This window comes from Trichosurus vulpecula, chromosome 1 (genome assembly GCF_011100635.1).
Source record: "Trichosurus vulpecula isolate mTriVul1 chromosome 1, mTriVul1.pri, whole genome shotgun sequence".
NCBI lineage: Eukaryota > Metazoa > Chordata > Mammalia > Diprotodontia > Phalangeridae > Trichosurus > Trichosurus vulpecula.
The window spans coordinates 509,772,949-509,795,071 of NC_050573.1; the positions used below are offsets into that span (position 1 = coordinate 509,772,949).

At 38.2% G+C, this 22,123-nt stretch overlaps 1 protein-coding gene across 2 annotated transcripts; it reads right to left on the reverse strand.

The window, feature by feature from the left end:
* Positions 1-345: 345 nt before the first annotated feature.
* LOX (lysyl oxidase) lies at positions 346-12,441 on the reverse strand. Of its 2 annotated transcripts, XM_036738688.1 has the most exons (7): positions 11,396-12,441; positions 10,877-10,985; positions 8,341-8,478; positions 5,609-5,765; positions 3,780-3,875; positions 3,340-3,455; positions 346-925 (listed from the first exon to the last, which is right to left on the reverse strand). In XM_036738688.1, the coding sequence occupies exons 1-7, from the start codon at positions 12,129-12,131 to the stop codon at positions 919-921; spliced, it is 1,359 nt and encodes a 452-aa protein (XP_036594583.1). In that variant the 5' UTR covers positions 12,132-12,441; the 3' UTR covers positions 346-918. The 2 variants fall into 2 exon arrangements, with proteins under 2 accessions (XP_036594583.1, XP_036594590.1); XM_036738695.1 differs by lacking the exon at positions 346-925 and having other exon boundaries at positions 3,336-3,455; positions 11,396-12,371.
* Between the last annotated feature and the right edge of the window lie 9,682 nt (positions 12,442-22,123).

Here is a 22,123-nt window from a genome sequence, read left to right on the forward strand (position 1 = left end):
TTTTTTGTTGTGACCTGAAGAGATGGTAAGTGTTGGTAATACTTTACTTAAACCTCTATTAGTTTGAAAATTATCCATGTTACCGTCCCCTGACTAGTCATTTTAAGAATGTAGTTTTGAATATCTCTAGCCATAGACAAGGTCAAAGAGACAGACAAGGCGTCATAAAAAAAATTATTAGACTTGAATCGTGTGGTTCAATTCTTAATCCATTTGAAAACTAAACCTGATTTATGTCAGAATTGAGCTATGTATTTGGAAGAAAGAAAAGGGTTTATCTACTAATGTTAAAAATGTAAACATAAATTTTATATAGGAATGTAACTATCTTAATACATACACTGACATTTCTCTGCTATATATTAATATTTCTTGAAATCAATAATGTGTATTCTTTCCTCAGCACCAATATTTCCATATTTATTTGTAGGAGTAATGATAGGATTAACATTTCCAAATTAGTTTTTGCTAGTATTTACAAATTGATCATTATGATACTTTGTTGTAATTTAGCACATTAAAAATTTTTGAACACAAAACAATTTCAGCTCATTCACTAATAGTTCAATGAAACAAATATTTTGCTGGTTTGCACTCCCACTTCCCAGAGCACTGCAAGGCAAGTTTCTTTGAAATAGCGAATGATCATAACTGTGGAATTTGAAACACTTTGCATAATTCACCACAACTATATCATCAATATAAATGAAAATATTCCCAATCTCAAAATCCAGTTATGTTTTGTTATTAAGCAGTCCAAATGATAATTCCTTTTGCATTCTCTGTGCTCTGTCCCAAACATTTACATCCTACTGAAGTTAATCTAGGTTTCTTTTCTTTTCTTTCTTTCTTTTTTTTCGGTTCAACACACCAGGCACTGGTTCATCCATTTTTTTTTTATTTTACTTTTTTTGTCTCTCAGTACCTAAATAAAAAAAGAGAGAGGGAGAAAAGCAAAGTTGCTTTACGTAGTACATTCTGCAGAAATTCAGCAATCATTAAAATTTTCCTATTTTGCCCTTCCTGACTTTAGGCACAAGATATGGAAGCAATTTCCTTCTCCCAAATAACAAAAACTGTATGCCTAAGGTGCTTAGTAAATGATCATTAATGATTGATTGAGAAAAGTGGTTATATGTCTGATGAGTGAACTTTCAACTTCTAAGTATTAAAAACTATGAAAATGAATCGAATTGTATAAGTAGGAAAAGAGATAGCCAGGTGGCACAGGATAGAGTGCTGGGCCTGGAGTCAGGAAGATTCCTCGTCCTATGTTTAAATCTACCTTCAAACACATACTAGCTGTATGACCCTAGGCAAGTCACTTAACCCTGCTTGCCTCAGTTTCCTCATCTGTAAAATGAGCTGGAGAAGGAAATGGCATATCACTCTAGGATCTTGGCCAAGAAAATCCCCAAAAGGGTCACTATGAGTCAGACATGACTGAAAAACAACTAAACAACTAAAAAGGAAAATGGGAGGTCTCGAGTAGACAAATTCACACTGTAAGATGTGAAGAATCACAATTGTACCAATAATTGTGATTACACACTGTAAAAGGCTGCAAAATATTACAATCACACTGGTAAATTAACTACTATAGTAAACAGAATTTGAGTTGAAAGTCATGTTATGGGTTGAATATGTGAAATTAGAATGTCATTGAATCCAAACTGTGTAAGATATAAATTTTCTAACAGTAAATTTTATTCAGGGATGAGAAATTAACCTTGAATAATAGAATTTTAGATCAAGAAGGTCTGTTGGGGTCCTCTATTCCAATGACCTCATGATGAGAGGCAGCCTGGTGTCATGGATAGAAAGCTGACCTGAGAGTCAGGATGACCTCAATTCAAGGCCCACCACTGATACCTATGGCTATATGATCAAAGAGGTTTTCTCTGCCAATGAAATCACAGTACAGACCAAAAAATAGATATTACTTTTCCCCTCATTTAGTCCATATATACAGTACTGAAGTTCTGAAAAAATTATTTTAGATTAAAATATCATAATAGGGTTTTATTTTTTTCTAGACACAAATTACCAACCCACATGGTTTAATGGCCATACATACTGAGTAAATACTGAAAATATTTCCTTAAATGTTCATTTCATTTATTAAATTTTGGAAATTGTTCTTTCAAAAAAGTCACCCAAAGAAGTTGTATCCAGGGATGAGAATTTAATATGGAATAATAGCATTTTAGATCAGAAAGGGACCTTAGTGATTTTTCTAGTCAGGCCATGTCCTTATTTTATAGTTGAGGAAATTGAGGTGCAAAAATATTGTGACTTGCCCCTTCAACTTCTATACAAGTTGGATTTTGCCTAATTATTTACATGGAAAGTTCCATTCATGTATTATCACTAACTATGTGACCCTGAGCAAGTCACTTAACTTGTTTCCCTCAGTTTCTTGATCTGTAAAATGGGGATAATAATAGCACCTACCTTACAGGGTTGCTGAGGATCAAATGAGATAATAAATGTTAAGCACTTAGCACAGTAAGTACTAGATAAACGTTAGCTAGTAATAGGAGGAGGAAGAGTAGGTATCGTTACAGAAAAGCAAATGTAATATGTACAAGATATACTGTCACCAACATTCACAAAAATTAAATTCAGCTATGTAATTTAGCCACATTTATTATTTTCATTAAAGAAAACCTCAGGTTATTGCTGTTTTTTCTGGGTGTCAAGCAACAGAGTTAGCAGAACATACTTGAAAGTCTCCTTTTCAGAGCCATCCCGATTTCTGTGAAATGGTTCATCTATTGCTATTGTTCCACTAAACCAAGTTAATAATAGCACGAAATCTGTGGACAGGAGTCTTTGTTATCTAGGATTCTGTCAGCTAGAAATTCTTATTACGTAGCCTTTAGACATTTTGCCAGTATGTATGACATGGAGGCCATGGAGTGTCTTCTTCAGTTATGTTTAATATAATTCAATTGTTAAGTGTACTATATTTACATTATTTGGAAGATACGCCAAATGGGAGAGCCTACGTCTCATTCCATAATCATACCTGATAAAAGTTACTATATTTTATAACACCTGTGGTCATAGCATCCAATTATGTGAAAATTTGTTCTAAGCAAAGAAATAAGACCTTGTTGCACACTCACCATTTTGCACAGCCACCTTTACTATCAGTGCAAAAAGGATGGGCCTTAATTATGTAATAAATCCTGATCTTGGAACATTTTCTAGACTCACAGTTTAGGTTTAGGGGGAAGGCAATACACACAAAATGACTTAAACTATTAGTAAATGTCATGATAGACCAAGAAATAACCATTTTTGTGAAGAAAATAAAAAAGACAGGAAACTTACGGTGAAATTGTACAACCAGAGGCATACGCATGATGTCCTGTGTATCGAATGTCACAGCGCACAATATTGTTTGAGTAATCAGACTCAGGCACCAAATAACTGGGATTTACACTGACCTAATAGAAGCAAATAATATTTATTTATCAGATGTCATTATTATACACTAGCCAGCTGTTCTTTGTTTCCATGTAAGCTAGAATAAGGGGAAATCGTTTTAAATTAAAGCTTGAGCAGCTTAAGTTAGATGGGTTTTTTAAAACTTTGAATGAATTACAAAGAAAGTTTACGCAAACAAGATAAATTCTCATCTGTTTGGGTTGGTTTAGATGTGGTCTCAAATGATTCCACTAAATCATGTGAAGCCCTAAGATGATTTAATATCTGACTCCATAGATATTCACAGAGCCTTACAATCTATATACATTTTCATTTTTCACTACCTTCAGAATGTAGTTCCCAGGCTTTACATCTGTAATATCAATCCACTGACAATCTATATCTGCATTATAGGTATCGTAGCACCCAGGGCTCAGTCCCTAAAAAAATGAGAATAAAATGTTATTCGAGTAGTCTAAGGGATATAATCATATGATACATAATATCGTAATAATAGAATTCTGTCAGCAAACTAAATCTTAGTAACTAAAACTCTTGATACCAAACCAAGGTTAGTTTATTGTTCCAACGTGGGGAAAAACAAAAGTCCACACAACTTAGACCTCTGATATTTTCTGCTTAAAAAGAAAAGACTGAGATCGACAAACATATCTCTTCTGGCTTCTCAAAAAGAGTTTCCTGGTTCAACTAAGATACAATGTAAAACAAGAAAAGGGAATGCACTCAAAAGGTTCTAAAATGCAACTAATCACTAAAATAATAGCAGATCTTTTTGAGGAATAGGACTTTACAGCGCATGGGACAAAGAGAGAGAACCACAAACAGCCCCAGGTTGTATACAAGACCCAATTCGATGTCACCTGAAGGATATTTTGGAATTGTGCACAATACAGAATGAATTCCAAATCACCTTTTATTCATCTGCACACAGAGATAATATTGGCAACAACACCATTCAATGCAAAGGATAAATAACAAAGACATATTAGACACATATACACCCACTTAGGGGCATGCAGCTTATTCTTCTGGGGAACAAACGTTGGCACAATAATACATGGGCTTTAATATATATTCTCTCTCTTTATTTGTTATGGTGTTGTGAGTTCAGAAAAAGATATCACACAAATTTACATCTCTAAGAAGTTTCCTACTCCAGCACATAGATTTACTTTGCAAGATCCCAGCTGTGGATCAGCTCTGGACTGGGTTATGTTGATTTACTTTTTTTCCTGCCAAAATTCAGGCTGGAGTAAAATTATATTGTCCACTTACAAATTGAGGCTCCTTATGGAAACACTGACACAGCTTTAGCTATGGAAGCACACATTTTCCAACTATAAAGCATATGTAAACTGCTTAATTCAGCACAATTTTTAAAAAATCAGTCCCAGATCTCTGCATCTGACATCAATTATCTTTGAAATTTAAAATGTGTACACATGTATGCATGGGAGAGTAACTATACCCTTCTCTTCTTAGATGTGTCATTGAAAAGGCAGACTTTTTAGAAAGAGCCTTATAAGGAGCTTGCATTCCCTTTTCCCCTTCATTTACCATTTTTCAACCATCATCATATTCTTGTGATAATGTATTAGCAAGATGTAGGGGATAGGTGGTTTTAAATAAATGTGCAAAGTTTGGATGACAGTTAGATCACTTAGCAAGTTGGCTAAACAATATAGAAAAATATCCTCACACCAATCCATGTTACCCATCTATTCAAGAAACTGTATTAAAAGACTATATTTACTCTTACAGTCCTAATAATGATATGTGAAGTAGCTCCCGTAAAGGATAAAAATTATATTTTCAAACACACACACACGCACACAAACACAGAGGAAATGGAAATGAATGAACTTGTTCTCTATCTTTCTTTCTTGGTGTCTCTCCATAGTAATAATGGAAATGAATGAATGGACTTGCTTTTTAATACATATTTATACTAAATATCACATATGTCTATATTAAATGTATCTATATTAAAAGCAAGTCCATTCATTTCCATTTCCCATGTATTGTTTACTTTGACAAGATGACTTATTAAATGAAGTAACTCAAAGAGTTAAAGCTGCAAGAATACAAATAGGGTATGTCATTTCTTTCTGAAACCTGTAAGCTTGGGGTGCAGGAGGAAATGTCAACTTACTTGTGTGTGTGCTGTACAGGCATATCGTCTATAGTATCCGTAATCACAGGAAGTATCCTCAAGGCAAAAACTTGCTTTATGGCCTTCAGCCACTCTGCTCTGGGTGCTGGCATCAAGTAAGTCATAGTGGCTGAATTCATCCATACTGTGAAAATGTCTGGTAGTCCATTCAACGAAGGCATATTGGTTAATTAAAAACTGGATTACACATAAAACGATTCATTCATAGCAAACTAATACCATAAAACATCTGTCTTCTATAAGACCTCATTCGTTGAACCAAAATCTCTTTTCATATTAAAATTGTGATTATATGTTTTTAAGGATGAAAAAACATACTAGATTTATTTCTTCTTCCATGTATAAAGACAATGAATGTTAATACTTTTACTTCCAGGAGGCTTATAATTTTGGTTAATTTTTTTTGGATTACATTAATTTTCTTGATAATAACCAAGTTCTGATTATTCGCTTTTAAGTGGAGGTAGCTGATACTTGACTTTTGGAATAAGGTCATAAATTTAGATCCTGAAGAGAGGTCATCTAATCCAACTTCCTCCTTTTCAGGTAAGGAAACTGAGGACTAGAAAAATGAAGTGACTTTCCCAAAGTCACACAGATGGTAAGCAGCACAGCTGTGTTTTGAACCCCGGTCTTCTGACTCCAAACACAGCACCTCTTTCATTGCTGTCTGCCTGCTGCTGTCTTTTCTTTCAAAGAGCATTGACTACTATTTCCTTTTGACAAGAATGTTTGCTGGTGACAGTTTAAAGTTTTGTTTTCAAACATTGCACTTCTATAGCCAAACTTACTAGTATCTGATTATCTACAGCAGAAGTTTTAATTCCTGAACTGACAAAAAAAGAGGATGATATTAAGCCATCAGCTATCAACAGGCAAAGAGGGATCTCTTGCAAGTGATCTGAAAGTGGAAATAAAGTTTTTATATTACCCTTTTTGCCAGTATTTAAATGAAAGGTGAGATAAGGAATTTACCCAATGTTTTTCTTATTGCCATCATCACCATAAAAGTAAAAACTTTCTTACATTACAGGAACAGAAATCAGGTTGACTTTGACAAATTAAAAGAATAGTCACTTAAAATGGTAATCAAGTTCAAAAAGGGATAGCTGGAAAGGAGACCAAAGAAAACACACTTAGGAAAAATAAAAATGAGAAATAAATGATTATTCACAATGGCATCCAAAAAAGATTGAGCATACAAGTGGCCCACAAAGTAAGCACAATCTGGAATTCTTGTTAAATGACTAAGTAACCACAAGAAACTGTAAGGCAATCTTCCCTTTTGGCTCAATAGTTGGTTTCAAATATATAACAGAGAGAAAATTTGGAGAGACAGAAGATATAGCAATATCTTTAAGTTTAAAATTGGAAGGATGGCATAATATGAGTTGGCAGAGCAGCAGAGTATTGTTTTCTGCTTTCGTGGAAATACTTTTATGAAATTAAGGTGACTTAAATTGTTTACAAGATATGTATACATTTTTTAGTTCAGACTTGTGATTTCCTTGGTACTCTCAGTGTGGAAACTCTACTAATGCTGGTCTCAGAAACTGTTCTGCAATTTATAGTCTTAGAAAGTTGCCTGGGACTCTTCTGTGTCAAATAACTTGCACGTGGTTAGTCAAACAGATAAAGATATATGCAGATGCATATGTGTGTATCCATGCATATACACAAATATAGATAAGATATATGCAGATATGTATGCATGCCTACTATGTGCATATATCTGAGGGAGGATAAGTCTTTGAAAGACTAAAGTCTTTTTGAGTGAAACGCCAGCTCTCTATCCACTATTCCATCTTGGCTATTTATGAGTATTTTATTGAATAGCTGTACATTTTAATTCATTAATAAGGAGAAGAAAGGGAAAATGCTTTATCCCCCATCAGTATTAAAATACAGAATAACAGTTTTATGATAGAAGGCCAATGTCCATTTTGTTATAGCAGGGGAAGGAGACAAAGAAGGAAGGGAATCTGTTTTTGTGAAATAAATTTGGTATCCAACCTTTCCATTAAAAAAGTGGAACTTTGTTGTAACTTCCCAAGTAATTAAGAAGCTTTTGAAGAAGATATTAAGCAACTTTCTCTCTCAAGTATGGAGAGAACACAAAGACGATTTAAAATCGCTGAAAATTAGTGGGTGAAGGTAATAGAATAATCATTCCTAGAGAGCCTTAAAATATGATTGGCTAGTATCTGATTGGGACAGTTTTGCTGCAGTCCTTTTAAAAGAGGACTAGACTAAATAATCTTTCACAATCTTTTCTAATTCTTTAATTATCCAATTTTTATTGCCCTTTAAGGGATATTTAAAATCATCTTTTATAATACAATGTTAAAACTCCAAAGATAGTTTTACAAGAATATCATCCTTGCAGTCTCTATTCCAATGGAAATGTTACTCTACAGGTGTCATTTTGGAAACAGAACTCCTTTCTAGTGGACAGGACTTAATATTTTCAATTCAAGACATACTAATGTCGAGTTTCAAGCATTATCAATCAATTTAAAGACTGTGATATTTAAGCAACACATATTGCCTCATTCTTCTTTTTTTCCAAGTGACTTTGGAAGAAGTAAATAATAACTAAAATAAGAAAGTGCCATCTGCCATTGTACTGTAGCGTATCCATCATAACAAATACTAAATGAAAACTATGAAAGAAAGACTTAAGAGTACTATACAATGATCAGCACACTCACTGGTGACAACTGTGCCACTCCCATGAATATCTTGGTCGGCTTGGTAAAAAATCTGACGTCCCTTGATTTTTCACCCGTTGGGGAAATCTTAGCAGCACTCGGTTATCATAGTCTCTGACATCTGACCTGTATGCTGAACTGCAGTTAATGGAAAAAAGACACTTATAACATAGTTATAGTGACTTCCTGCCCACCCCTCTCCCATCCCTTCTCATAGGGAAATAAATATATGACACTTAAAAACCAGACGGATAAAAGGGCAACCATTGCCCCAAAATTTTGTGTGTAATATGCATGTCAGTTCAAAGAGAATAAAAACAATGAATGAAGGAATTATTCCAAATCACAGGTAAAAGACAAATCTATCAATATTTTTCAGGGAACTCCCTCCACCAAGGTAGATCTAGATAGTAACACCTCTATGGTTTAGTAGATAAGTCTTAGGAAATTATCCAAGGCAAACAGAAGGTCACACGTCTGCCAAGAGTCAAAAGTCAGGAACTGAATTCCATTCTTCCTGATGCTACTTCTCATTATTGAATAAATAATTTTTTTGACAAGGCAATTGGGGTTAAGTGACTTGCCCAAGGTCACACAGCTAGTACATGTGTCAAGTGTCTGAGGCCAAATTTGAACTCAGGTCCTCCTGACTCCAAGGCCAGTGCTCTACTCACTGCACCACCTAGCTGCCCTGAATAGATAAATTCTTAATAAAGGCTCCCATTTATATGATGCTTTACTGTTTATGAAACAATTACCTCAAGAACTATATGAAGTAGGTAGGACAAGTACTGAAGTTCAGATAAGTTCTTACCAGTGGTCACAAAACTAGCAATAGTCACATCTAGGACTCAAGTGCAGGTATTTAGATATTGGGTCTAAGTCTCTATGTCATTAAAATAAAGGTCAAATTATACAGCTACTTAAGTCAAGTAAATGCTATTTAAATCTGTTCAGTCCATGAGAAAGCACTACAATTACACTATATTGTAAAAGACATTGCAGTACTGCTGGAGAGTCATCTCTTTTTTCCTTTCCTTCCTTTGGTAGAAGCAAGAAGTACTAGCAGAAAGGCCAAAATCAGCCAAAGCGAGAGAATAAACAAACATAAGAAGCATCAGACCTAGCGTTCCCAAATACTTATGACTACCATAAGTAGTAAATAGAGAGGCAGTGTGGAGCAGTGAACAGAGAAATTTCCTCCAGTCTGAAGGACTGGGCAAGTGGGGAACCTGTGGCCTCAAAGCCAGATGTGACCCTCTAGGTCCTCAAGGGCAGTCCTTTGACAGAATTCAAACTTTCCAAGGATTTGTTCTATAAAGTTTGCATTCAGTCAAAGGGCTGCCCTTGAGGACCCAGAGGGCCATATGTGGCCTCGAGGCCACATCCACACCCCTAGACTAAGGTGTAAATGCAGCCTCTGACATATGTTGGCTGTGAGACCCTGGATAAGTCATAATTTCTCAGTAGCTCTGGGTATTTTCCTGCTTTGGTAGAGGGAGTTCCTGTCCAGGACCTCCCTTTATTTGTGTAATAAAATACAGGTCCAGTAAAAATATGAATTCTGGGATATATAACATGACTAAAAGATTTGTTTTTTATGTGCAAACATATTCCATAACTTAATTTCTTTCCTTTTCCGAAATACAAACAGAATGGTTGCACTGTGCTGGTTAAAAAAGCACACTTTTAAGTCTCTTAAGCCTTGCCCTACTTTACAGAGTTATAACTCCAAATACATTTTTGGGTTAGTCTTGGAGTATGTTACCATTCTCTGAAATGCCAAGGAATTTCTTCTCAATGTTAACTTTTTTTTGGGGGGGGGGGGGGCACCTTCCAAAGTATCTTGGGCTCCCTCTATTGGCTGTTCAGCATCAAAACCTTACAAACTCTATTCTCCAAGTTAAGGATCCTTGTTTTAAAGCTGTTGAAAAAGCAAAGTTTCAAGGCTTGTTGAAGTAAAACCAGAACATGTTAATTACAGCTACGACCAAAAGAGGAAAAAGCAACCTTTGCCAAGTGAATGAGACCACAGTCGCAAACATACTTTTAAGTCTTCTAAGAGGTCATTAACATGCTCTATAATTACGTTTTTTGGGGGGGTTTTTTGGAGGGTCAAATTACAGATGTTTTATTCAATTTTACTAGGAATGGCTGCTTCCCATAGTAGTGTGTGGGCTCTTTTATCAGGTCAAGTACAATTTCTTTTTCTTTAATCATGTCAACAAGACCCCATTGCTTTTGAAACTTGAACATAAGCCTGGGACTCCAAAGATTCAGGAGGAAGTAAACAAACAGTCTTAATCCAAGCCACACTCTTCTTCTTCTGCATAACAGTTGGAGAGATCCCGAGCAAGGAAGGGCCCACAAAAAAGCACCCTCTTCCATCTCATCATCCCCAGTTTGTCCTGTCTTCATTTCCCATCTCCTACCTCTTCAGGACCCCAACTGCCACGGGCAAGACTCCAGGAGGAGAGGAGCAGCGCAGAGAGGAAGAGAGCCCTCGTTAGGGTCAGGAGAAGACCCCGGCCCCTACCTGGCAAGGCAGTTTTCCTCCGCAGCACATCTCAAGTTGTACATGGACATCCTCTGCACGTACGTGGACGCCTGAATGTAGTAGGGATCTGGCACCAGGTCTGGGAGACCTACAAGTCGGCCAAGAATAATCAGAAATCCACCACCACCTTGAAACCCTGTTACTAACCCCGACTTCCTGTCTAGCCTTGCTACCCATTCTTTTCTCCAAACCCTTCCTCTCCGAACTGGGTCTTTTCCAGTAACACCCTTGCTTGTATTGAGACTAGGTAGAAGGAGGGATGAAGGCGGGAGAAAAGAAGACAAATAATAGGGGATTTTTTGCGAGTGATTATGTGGCAGTCTTTTGTGAGGGTCAGGAAGACTTATAGGGACGGGTGCGGCGTTCTGGTTGAGTCGGGTCTTTGGGCTTCCTCTTAGGAGAACAGCAGGGTGGGCTGTTTTTGTGGGGGCGGGGGGCGGGGAAGAGGCAGATATCTCGAACTTTTTGTACGTCAGCTTATTTGTGATTGTCACTTACCATACTGGAAGTATCCAGTCCCATAGCCAGGTCTGTGCCTGCTTCCTGGACGTGGTCTCTCGTAAGTGTCATAGTAGTTGTAATAGGGGTTGTCGTCTGAGTACTTGTAGGGGTTGTAGGGATCATCGCCCACCATGCCATCCACTCGGCTGGGAGCTCTGAGATTGCTTAGGGTGGGGCGGCTACCCGCTGGGCTCTGGTTGCGGTCCTGGGCCGCCGGGCTGGAGCCCCGCGCTCGGCCCCCGGGGCTTCTGCTGGTGGTGGCGGTGGCAGTGGCAGAGTCAGCAGCAGCGGGGGAGGTGGACGCCGACGGTTCTCCCTGGTGCCGTTGCCCAGACGGCTGATAACCAGCCTGGAACCAGTGCCGTGCGGCCGGCTGCCTCCTGCTGTTCGTGCTGTCGTGGACCGGAGCGCCCACAGACGGCAGCGGGCGAGAGCGCGGAGAAGTGCTGTTGTTTCTGAGCAGCAGGACCGGCGACTGGCGAAGCGACGAGGAGGCTGAGGAGGCGGCGGAGGAGCCAGCGGCCGGGTCCCTCCGGCGCGGAGGCTGGTACTCAGAGCCCAGACTCAGAAGGCTGAACACCTGCCCATTGTTCTCCCACTGAATCCTTTGCCTCCATGAGGCTGGGGGAGGAGGGTCTCGTCGGGGCTGCTGGCAGGCCACTTGCAAAATGCAGCCCAAGTGTACGCACAGATGTAACCGAACAAGGATAACTGCGGGTGAAGGGAAATGCATCTCTTTCTCTCTCCTTTAATCTCCACAGACACGAAAAGCGTTGCTTAAAGAAATAAAAACAGGGAGGAGAAAAAAAAATCACTTGTGAGGGAAGGAAAAACCGTCTATCGTCGTATTTCAATAGCTACCTACAGAGCGCCAAGGTTGGAGGGTAGGCGGTAAAAAATAAAACAGACAACGCGGATGTGGCGTCTCACCCGTTCCCCCCCTTTCCCAGTGTTTATAGAGGAATGATGGGGAGAAGAGCAGAAGCAATAGCGAGCGGGCAGCCTCTCATCGTCGTCGTCCTGCCTTTGCTGGTGTCTGGAGTGGAGGAAGAAGGAGGAGGGATGCGAGATTTTAAACTTTCTGGCACATTTGCAAAGTTACACAAGCGTTTTTTGGCAGGGCTGCTCCTATGCTATTTGTTCACGTAATGCGATTGGAAACGTGCAAGTCTGACAGTTCCTCTCATCTGCCCCCTCCCTCCTAACCACCTCCCCCCAAGACACGTTGCACTTTAGAGAGGTTTCTTTAAGGGGAAAGAACAAAAAAAGAATACATATCCAGCGAGAGACACACGCGACCCACATCTTAATCTTGGGCGAACATGCAGGAATTTCAGTGGATTCAGACACACTCAAGCAGCCAGACCATGAGACTGTGCCAAAGTATGCAGAGGGAAAAATGCTATTAGGTCATCAAACACAGGAAAGACTGGAAAGGGGGAGGTAGGAAGACTTAGACTTGACGGGAGTGGAGGGAACATGTTTTGGGGAAAATATTCTGGCTAAGAATTCCCTGTTCAGGAGGGGGAACAAAATATATTTCCCAATACACTCTCGGTTATGGGAAATCCTCTCATCTTGTAAACTCTGAGCTATCAAATTTTGTTTTTCTGTGTGTAGGTAACATGAGAAATGGGTTACAAATCTATCTCCTGCAGTGAAATTTCTAAGTGAATTTTCACATGGGAGAAGGGCAGTTGACTCTGAAGTCCGTAACCAGAATAAATAAACCCATCTCCCTGTTTCAAAAAATAAACCCAGAGGTCTACTTTTATCGAAATGCGAAAAACCATCTTTCATCTTGACAATGCGTCTTAGAAGAGGTTGTTAAACAGGGATTGTCCACAATTCGGCCGTAAATTAACAGCTGAACTGAGATTTCCTCCCCCACCCCTACCTCCACCCCGTCTATATAGGGGAGAGAGAAGGGTTTTGTTTTGTTTTATTTCTACCACCATTTGTTAAATGTTCAATGCCACTGATATATCGATGATAAATAATAGAAGACATCAGGATTTCTGTCCGAAAAGCCTCCAAACCAAACAAGATTTTCCTGAGAACTAGGGAGTGTCCTTAGTGGGAAGGAGAATGGGAAGAAGGGTCAGTAATTCTGACTGGAATTAGTTGGCGAGTGGAGTATGCCTGCTCACATATCACTTTTACATTTTAGCAGCGCTGGAAACTTCAAAAGAAAATTGACACTAAAAGGTGCATACTTGCAAAGTATTGATCAAAATAAGATTTTTAAAGTAACTCATTTTATTGGTGACTTTTTGTTCATATATCACACATTCATTTCTGAATATATTCCAGTTCTGTCTTCTCCCTAGTAAGCCTTCACTTATAACAAAGATTTTTAAAGAAAGAGGAGGAAAATTTATTTATTTTATTTATTTATTGGCAAAACAGAGATATGGTTTCCCATTTCAAAGAAGGAAGGTTTGTTTTCTTATTTTTTCTGTGACCAGGCTTGGTCGTTGTCATTCCACAACATTTAGGAGTTTTTGGTGGTGGTTGTTTCCACTTACACTGTGAAGACTGGGCTAGGTTTTGGGCTTTTTTTTTCCCCCTAAAATGTGATGAAACCATCCTCCATATTTAATTGGTCAAAGGGACAAATTTTCCAACTATTACATGGCTTTCTGGTCATTAATCAGATCCTTGGGCTTCATACATGCTTCTCACCTTAAAGGTCACCATGAAAAATCCGGAATCAAAGAAACTGTGCTCAGCTCAGTCAATTCAGTACCCTTACTGAGCATACCTTCCATGCTAAAGCTCCTTTTGTTAACTGCCAGGTGGTCTACAAAGTCTCATTTTGTTCCAGACCTGAATCATGTAATTAGTCCGAGTCAGGCCTGACCTAGAAGAATTTTTATATCATCATTGATATTATTTTCCTGATTCTGCTTATTTCACTTTGTACCAGTTCATATGTCTTCTAATGCTTTCCTGAATTCTTCATATTCATTGTTTTTCATAGCATACTCATATTCTATTTTATTCATGTTATCACAATTTATTTCTAGTCAATTGCTACCAAAAAAGTATATTGATATTTGGGGTCATACTGGGTCTTTTTTTTCTTTGGCTTTTGACTTTCTTGGGTCATATTCCCAGACATGGTGGGGATGTCTGAACTTTCAGTAACCACCTAATTGGTGTCCTTCATTTCTCTCTCCCTTTTCTCATACCCATACAGCTGCCAAAGTGATCTTTTTTTTTCTTTTTTTAAAACTTATTCATTTAATTTATTTAATACATTTAGTTTTCAGCATTGATTTTCACAAGAGTTTGAATTACAAATTTTCTACCCATTTCTACCCTCCCAACCACTCCAAGGTGGCGTATATTCTGGTTGCCCCATTCCCCAGTCAGCCCTCCCTTCTGTCACCCCACTCCCCTCCCATCCCCCTTTCCCTTCTTCTCTCGTAGGACAAGATAAATTTCTATGCCCCATTGCCTGTGTATCTTATTTCCTAGTTGCATGCAAAAACTTTTTTTTTGAACATCTGTTTTTAAAACTTTGAGTTCCAAATTCTCTCCCCTCTTCCCTCCCCACCCACCCTCCCTAAGAAGGCAAGCAATTCAACATAGGACACATGCATATCACTATGTAAAACCCTTACCCAATACTCATGTTGTGAAAGATTAACTATATTTTGCTCCTTCCTAACCTATCTCCCCTCATTGAATTTTCTCCCTTGACCCTATCCCTTTTCGAAAGTGTTTGTTTTTGATTACGTCCCCCCATCTGCCCTCCCTTCTTATTGTCCCCCCTTTTTTATCTTCTTCCTTCTTCTTTCCTGTGGGGTAAGATACCCAGTCGAGTGTGTATGTTATCCCCTCCTCAGGTCAAATCCGATGAGAGCAAGATTCACTCATTCCCCCTTACCTGCCCCCTCTTCCCTTCCTACAGAATTGCTTTTTCTTGCCACTTTTATGCAAGATAATTTACCCCATTCTATCTCTCCCTTTCTCTCAATATATTCCTCTCTCATCTCTTAATTTGATTTTATTTTTTTAGATATCATCCCTTCATATTCAACTCACCCTGTGCTCTCTGTCTATACACACACACACACACACACACACACACACACACACATATATATATGTATATGTATATTCCCTTCAGCTACCCTAATACTGAGGTCTCATGAATCATACACATCATCTTTCCATGTAGGAATGTAAACAAAACAGTTCAACCTTAGTAAGTCCCTTGTGATTTCTCTTTCTTGTTTACCTTCTCATGCTTCTCTTGATTCTTGTGTTTGAAAGTCAAATTTTCTATTCAGCTCTGGTCTTTTCACTGAAAAAGCTTGAAAGTCCTCTATTTTATTGAAAATCCATATTTGCCTTGGAGCATGATACTCAGTTTTGCTGGGTAGGTGATTCTTGGTTTTAATCCTGCTCCATTGACCCCCGGAATATCATATTCCAAGCCCTTTGATCACTTAAGGTAGAAGCTGCTAGATCTTGTATTATGCTGTTTGTGTTTCCACAATACTCAAATTGTTTCTTTCTGGCTGCTTGCAATATTTTCTCTTTGATCTGGGAGCTCTGGAATTTGGTGACAATATTCCTAGGAGTTTTCTTTTGGGGATCTTTTTCAGGAGGCGATCAGTGGATTCTTTCAATTTCTATTTTACCCTGTGGCTCTAGAATATCAGAGCAGTTTTCCTTGATAATTTCTTGAAAGATGATATCTAGGCTCTTTTTTTGATCATGGCTTTCAGGTAGTCCAATAATTTTTAAACTATCTCTCCTGGATCTATTTTCCAGGTCAGTGGTTTTTCCAATGAGATATTTCACATTGTCTTCCACTTTTTCATTCCTTTGGTTCTGTTTTATAATATCTTGATTTCTCATAAAGTCACTAGCTTCCACTTGCTCCAATCTAATTTTTAGGGTAGTATTTTCTTCAGTGGTCTTTTGGACCTCCTTTTCCATTTGGCTAATTCTGCCTTTCAAGGCATTCTTCTCCTCATTGGCTTTTTGGAGCTCTTTTGCCATTTGAGTTAGTCTACTTTTTAAGGTGTTGTTTTCTTCAGTATTTTTGGGGTCTCCTTTAGCAAGTCATTGACTTGTTTTTCATGGTTTTCTTGCATTCTTCTCATTTCTCTTCCCAATTTTTCCTCTACTTCTCTAACTTGCTTTTCCCAATCCTTTTTGAGCTCTTCCATGACCTGAGACCAGTTCATGTTTTTCTTGGAGGCCTTTGATGTAGGCTCTTTGACTTTGTTGATTTCTTCTGGCTGTATGTTTTGGTCTTCTTTGTCACCAAAGAAAGATTCCAAAGTCTGAGTCTGAATCTGAGTCTATTTTCGCTGCCTGGCCATGTTCCCAGCCAACTACTTGACCCTTGAGTTTTTCATTGGGGTATGACTGCTGATAGAGTAGACAGTACTTTGTTCCAAGTTTGAGGGGCTATGCTGTTGTTTTCAGAGCTATTTCTATACAGCTAGCTCTGCCACACCAGCACTTCTCCTCCCCCAAGAACTTTCAACCCAGACCTGACTCAGATCTTAAGCAGGCTCTGCACTCCTGCTCTGATCTGCCACTTAATTCCTCCCACCAGGTGGGCCTGGGGCTGGAAGCAACTGCAGCTGTAGTTCTGTAGCTGCACCATCCCCGCTTCCCTCAGGGAGGTGGCCGAACCAGAACTCCTTTCACTCTGTCCCCTGCAGCTTTTCCCACTAAGCTTCTCTGTTGTCTTTGGTGTTTGTGGGTTGAGAAGTCTGGTAACTGCCACAGCTCACTGATTCAGGGCCATAGGGCCTGTTCTTCCCGGCTGCTCTGCTCCCAGCTCCGTGAGTGCTAGACCTTACCCAGTGACCATCCAGGCTGTCCTGGGCTGGAGCCCTGCTTCCCTCTGCTATTTTGTGGGTTCTGCAGTTCTAGAATTTGTTCAGAGCCAATTTTTATAGGTTTTTGGATGGACCTGGGGGACCTTGGGATGGACCTAGACATCCCTGCTTTCCAGCTGCCATCTTGGCTCCACCTCCTCAAAGTGATCTTCTTAAAGCACAAGTATACCATATCACTTCCTGCTCAAGAATCTTTATTGGTTTCACATTGCCTGTAGCAATAATTTTCAAACTTTTTGGTGTGCACCTCTATCAGTAAAGAAACACACAAATATAGAGACATATGTATATATGTATATGTCATATATTTAGCATATACCCCTAATAATTTAAATTTATTACAAATTATACATATGTACTACTATACTAAAATGTACATTGTAAAACAAGAAGGAAATAAATAAGAATTTTAAAAATATGAGATCAGGACCAAAAATGAAGATTTATGTTATATTATTTATTAATGGTACAAACCAGTTTTGCTCACTAAAATCAATGTGATTGAATGTTCATTATTTTTTTAATCTCTGTATATATTCTGGAAATAGAGAGGTCTTATAAATACTAAGTATTTGTTAGTCTTTGCTTATTCAGTTAATTTGACCACTATAAGCTAACCAAGCAGGTGGATATATTTTTAATCATATATCTATTTTATTTTTGTTACATTTTGAGTTCTGAGAATATTTTTTATAATATAACTTTTTGAGAGATACACAAGAAAACAATCAAATAATGGCTCCTAAAAGTTAGTGAACATAACAGATTTTCATCAGGAGTCATATTTCTCTGTTTATATATGTTTCCCCCGTGCAATGTAAAAATAACAAGCAAAAATGATTTTTTTCTAATTTTAACCATTTAAAAATTTCATTATAAATCCATTTTTCTTTTGTTAGTGGCTCTGATTAATGTGTAATATCATGAATTAATTTCCTATTCATATTCATGTAAATTTACTTGTAATTTTGTATGCATGTAAGGAACAGCAAGAAAACTGGTTTGACTAGCCTATATAGAGTGCAGGAAGTGGAGTAATATAAAATAAGGTTAGAAAGGTAGGTTGGATCAAGGTTCTATTGGACCTTAAGTGCTAAAAAAGAGGAGTTTATAGTCTATCCTAGAGACAGTAACCACTAGAACTTATTGAGGTGATATGGCCAGACATGCACTTTTGGAAAATCACTTTGGAAGATAGGGTGAAGGGGGATGGATTGGAAAAGGATAAGACTTGAGGCAGAGAGGCCAATTGGGAGGCAACTGCAAAATTCCAGGAGAGAAGTGATGAGGACCTCAATTAAGGTAGTGACTGTATGAAAGGTGAGAAGGAATAGATATTAAAAAATTCTGTGAAGATAGAAACTACAAGTTGGCAATTGTTTGGATATGTAGGATGAACGAAGATAAATAGTCAAAGATGATACATGAGCTTGTGTCCCAGGATGACTAGAAGGATGGCAGTGCTTTTGAGAGAATGGGGTGGCTTTGGGAGGAAAAGCTAATGTGACAGACCTGTGATGCAGATCACAATCTATTCATGTCTGTTCAGTCACTGTGTCTCACATTGTCCTACCCAAAATGAAGAGGGGTAAGAGGTTCTTATTGACTGGTCACTGCTCCAGGCAGAGCCCATCTTCCAAAGTACTAAGGGAAATAACCAGAAAGGTACATATGTACATATGTAAATTCTTCATTATTCTTCATATCATTTTCTAGTTCTACTTCATTTCATGGATACTCAACATGTTGAAATTCCTAGATCTTTATCCACTTCACTATATGAAGAATGTCTTAAGAGTATTGAGATTATTTGGTTATTTTCGAATAAACCTTAAAAAACTTACATATTCAAATACCAGTTGCCCCCTTAAAAGTAGTAGACTCAGTAGGCCATACATATTCAAATGGTACTTTGGAATAATACTTTGGAAATTATTTCCAGAGTTGGAGAGAGCTTACGCAAAAACAAATATTTGTGGCCATTGAAGACATTTTTAAAAAATTAAATTTATTTATTTTTAGTTTTCAACATTCATTTTAATAAGATTTTGAGTTCTAAATTTTCTCTCTCTCTCCTCTTCCCCCTCCCCAAGATGGCATGCAATCTGATCTAGAGTATACACGTACAATCATATTAAACATATTTCCATATTAGTCATGTTGTGAAAAAAGAATCAGAACATAAGGGAAAAATCACAAGAAAGAAAAATTAAAAGAAAAAATAGCATGTTTCCTGATATCAGCATTCAGACTCCCTAGTTCCCCCATCGGGCTAAAGCCTTCACTTTGGAGTCCACTGCCCTATAGGATAAAATCCAAAATGGAGGCGTTAGCCCCATGGGGAACCATTACATGACCCTAAGGAGTTTGTGATCAACCATCTGATAGTAAAAAGGTAGGTTATATCTAACCTTACCCAGGATAGTCCTTCATAGTTTGGCTGCAGCATGTATTTCCAGATTTATTTCTCCTTACTCCCTGTTGCAACAATTCAGCTAGCAGCTGATGTGGGGGTGAAAAACCAACACAAGCCCAACAACAAGAACGCTGCAAACTCGGGTTCTTTTGATCTGCTTTACTGAGGAAAGCAATGTTAAGGGGTTACCAATCTTACTTTAATCCAACATACAAATATCGTTGACTCAGCTCAGGGAAAACCCGGCACTCTGAGCTTCAGAGCAAATACAAACAAATTACAAACATCAACAGACAGACCTTGTCTGATTCAGACCTCAATGCATAGGTACCAGAGTTTAACAAAGTCCAAACATCCAGGTTTAGAAGCTGGAGGGCTCTTAACTACAGCTGCCCAGAGTCCACATCAGCACACTGCCAAGAGTGAGAGCCCTAAGCAAATAGCTCTGTTCTCTCTTTTTATGCACTCTTTAGCTGTCATCAGATGTCACCTGAGCGACCAGAACTTAGGCTCTTACTATTGGCTCTGGTCTTAGCCACTCCCCTTAGGACCCTGGGGGCTTCACACCCACATCGGCTTAGCTCCTAGTAGCTAGGGGTTTTGGGCCTACTTGGGAGCGAAGATATAATCAGACCTCCCTTCATTGGCCCCACCTGGAGCCCCACTTTAGTTACCAATGCACTCCCCTGTCACAAACCCTACATTACAGACAAATTTACTTATTTCCTATTCCATAAACTCAATATTCTATTTGCTTTCTCTGTACCTTTACATAGTCTGTCTCTCAGATCTGGAATACATTTCCTTTTCACCTTTACCTCTTAGAGTCCTTTGCTTCCTTCAAGGATCAGTTCATCTTTTCTGATTCCTCTAATTGTGACTACTTTCTGTCTTCTCAGAGTAGTTTATACTGACTTATCTGTGTCCAGAGGAGTTCTGGTAAATGTTTAACAATTGGCTAGGAATGGGGGGAGGGAGGAGAAGGGGGGCAGGAATACACAACATGTTTTTAAGCTTAATCTGTATTACTAACCTTTTCTTTTTCATTTAATATAGCATCTTCTTAATTCTAGACAATCAACAACATAATAAATAAAGCCCTGATTTGTAGCATTTGACAATTTCCAAGATGAAAATGCTAATATTGAAAATTTAACTATCTGTTTTTGGCAGACTCTAGCACATCTCTGGTTGTATACACTCCAGTAGAACATAATCTTCCTGAGGTTATGTAGTCATCATCATCATCAACATCTTCTTCTCCTCCTCCTCTTCCTCTTCCTCCTCCATAGCACAGAGCCTTGACATAGTAAGTGATTCATAAATTTGAGTTGAATTTATTTCAATTGAATAGAGCTAATGGGCTTGCTTGAGACAAAGTGGGTCAATTAAGTTTACCCTCTTCCATTGCTATCCAGAAAATTTGTGTCTTTGATCACAATGGGGATCAGACGAAACAGGAGATTGCCACAATCCTTATTGGGTTCAAAGAACATGTCCTAGTGAGATTGAGTCAGTGGTGTTAGTCATCTTTGTATAAGGACAATTTCTATTCTGCCCTTTTTCTTTAAGAGAAGCTGAAAGTGCTTGAGATAGAAGAAAGTTACATGGATTTTGACTACCAAGCCCATCCTACTCTCATTCAACCTACTAAGCGAAATGACCAGAAAGGTACACAGATTAAACTGTAAATTCTTAGTTATTTTCCATATCATTTTCTAGTTCTACTTCATTTTATGGATACTCAACATGTTGAAATTCATAGATCTTTATCCAGTTCACTATATGAAGAACGTATTAAGAGTACTGAGATTATTCTGTTGTTTTTGAATAAACCTAAGAAAACTTACGAATTCAAATACCAGTTGCCCTCTTAAAAGTAGTAGCCTTCACAGGCCATGCACTTACTCAAATGGTGCTTTGGAATATGTCTTTGGAAATTGCTTCCATAGTTGAAGACAGCTTACTCAAAAACAGATATTTGTGACCATTGAAGATATTAATTGAAGAATGTGCCACAAGTTACAAAAGTGGTTCCTAAAGAGGAATAGTGTTTTAAGTAATGATAGCATCATTAGAATAAATATGTGGCCTCTCAAGGCCTTTTTTACTTACTTCTAATGTCTCACTTTAAAAGGGACAACACTCATTTGGCTTTGCATTTTCTGTTATATCTATTGAAACTGCATCCAGAATATGCTATACACACCCTATATAGTCCTTATTCAGTAACTCATAGTGGTAGGAATAACCTCTACTTGAGTCCTTGCCATATTTTCCCTACAGGGCAGTGAAGCTGTCCCTGAGCCTTGATTGATACAGAGATTAGGTCTGAAGCTGTTGAAATAGTTTCTTGATCATCCTGGGCATAAAAGTCCAGCCCATGAAGAGCCCTGAGACTTGATGGACATCCTATTGCCATGTAGGCAACCCAGT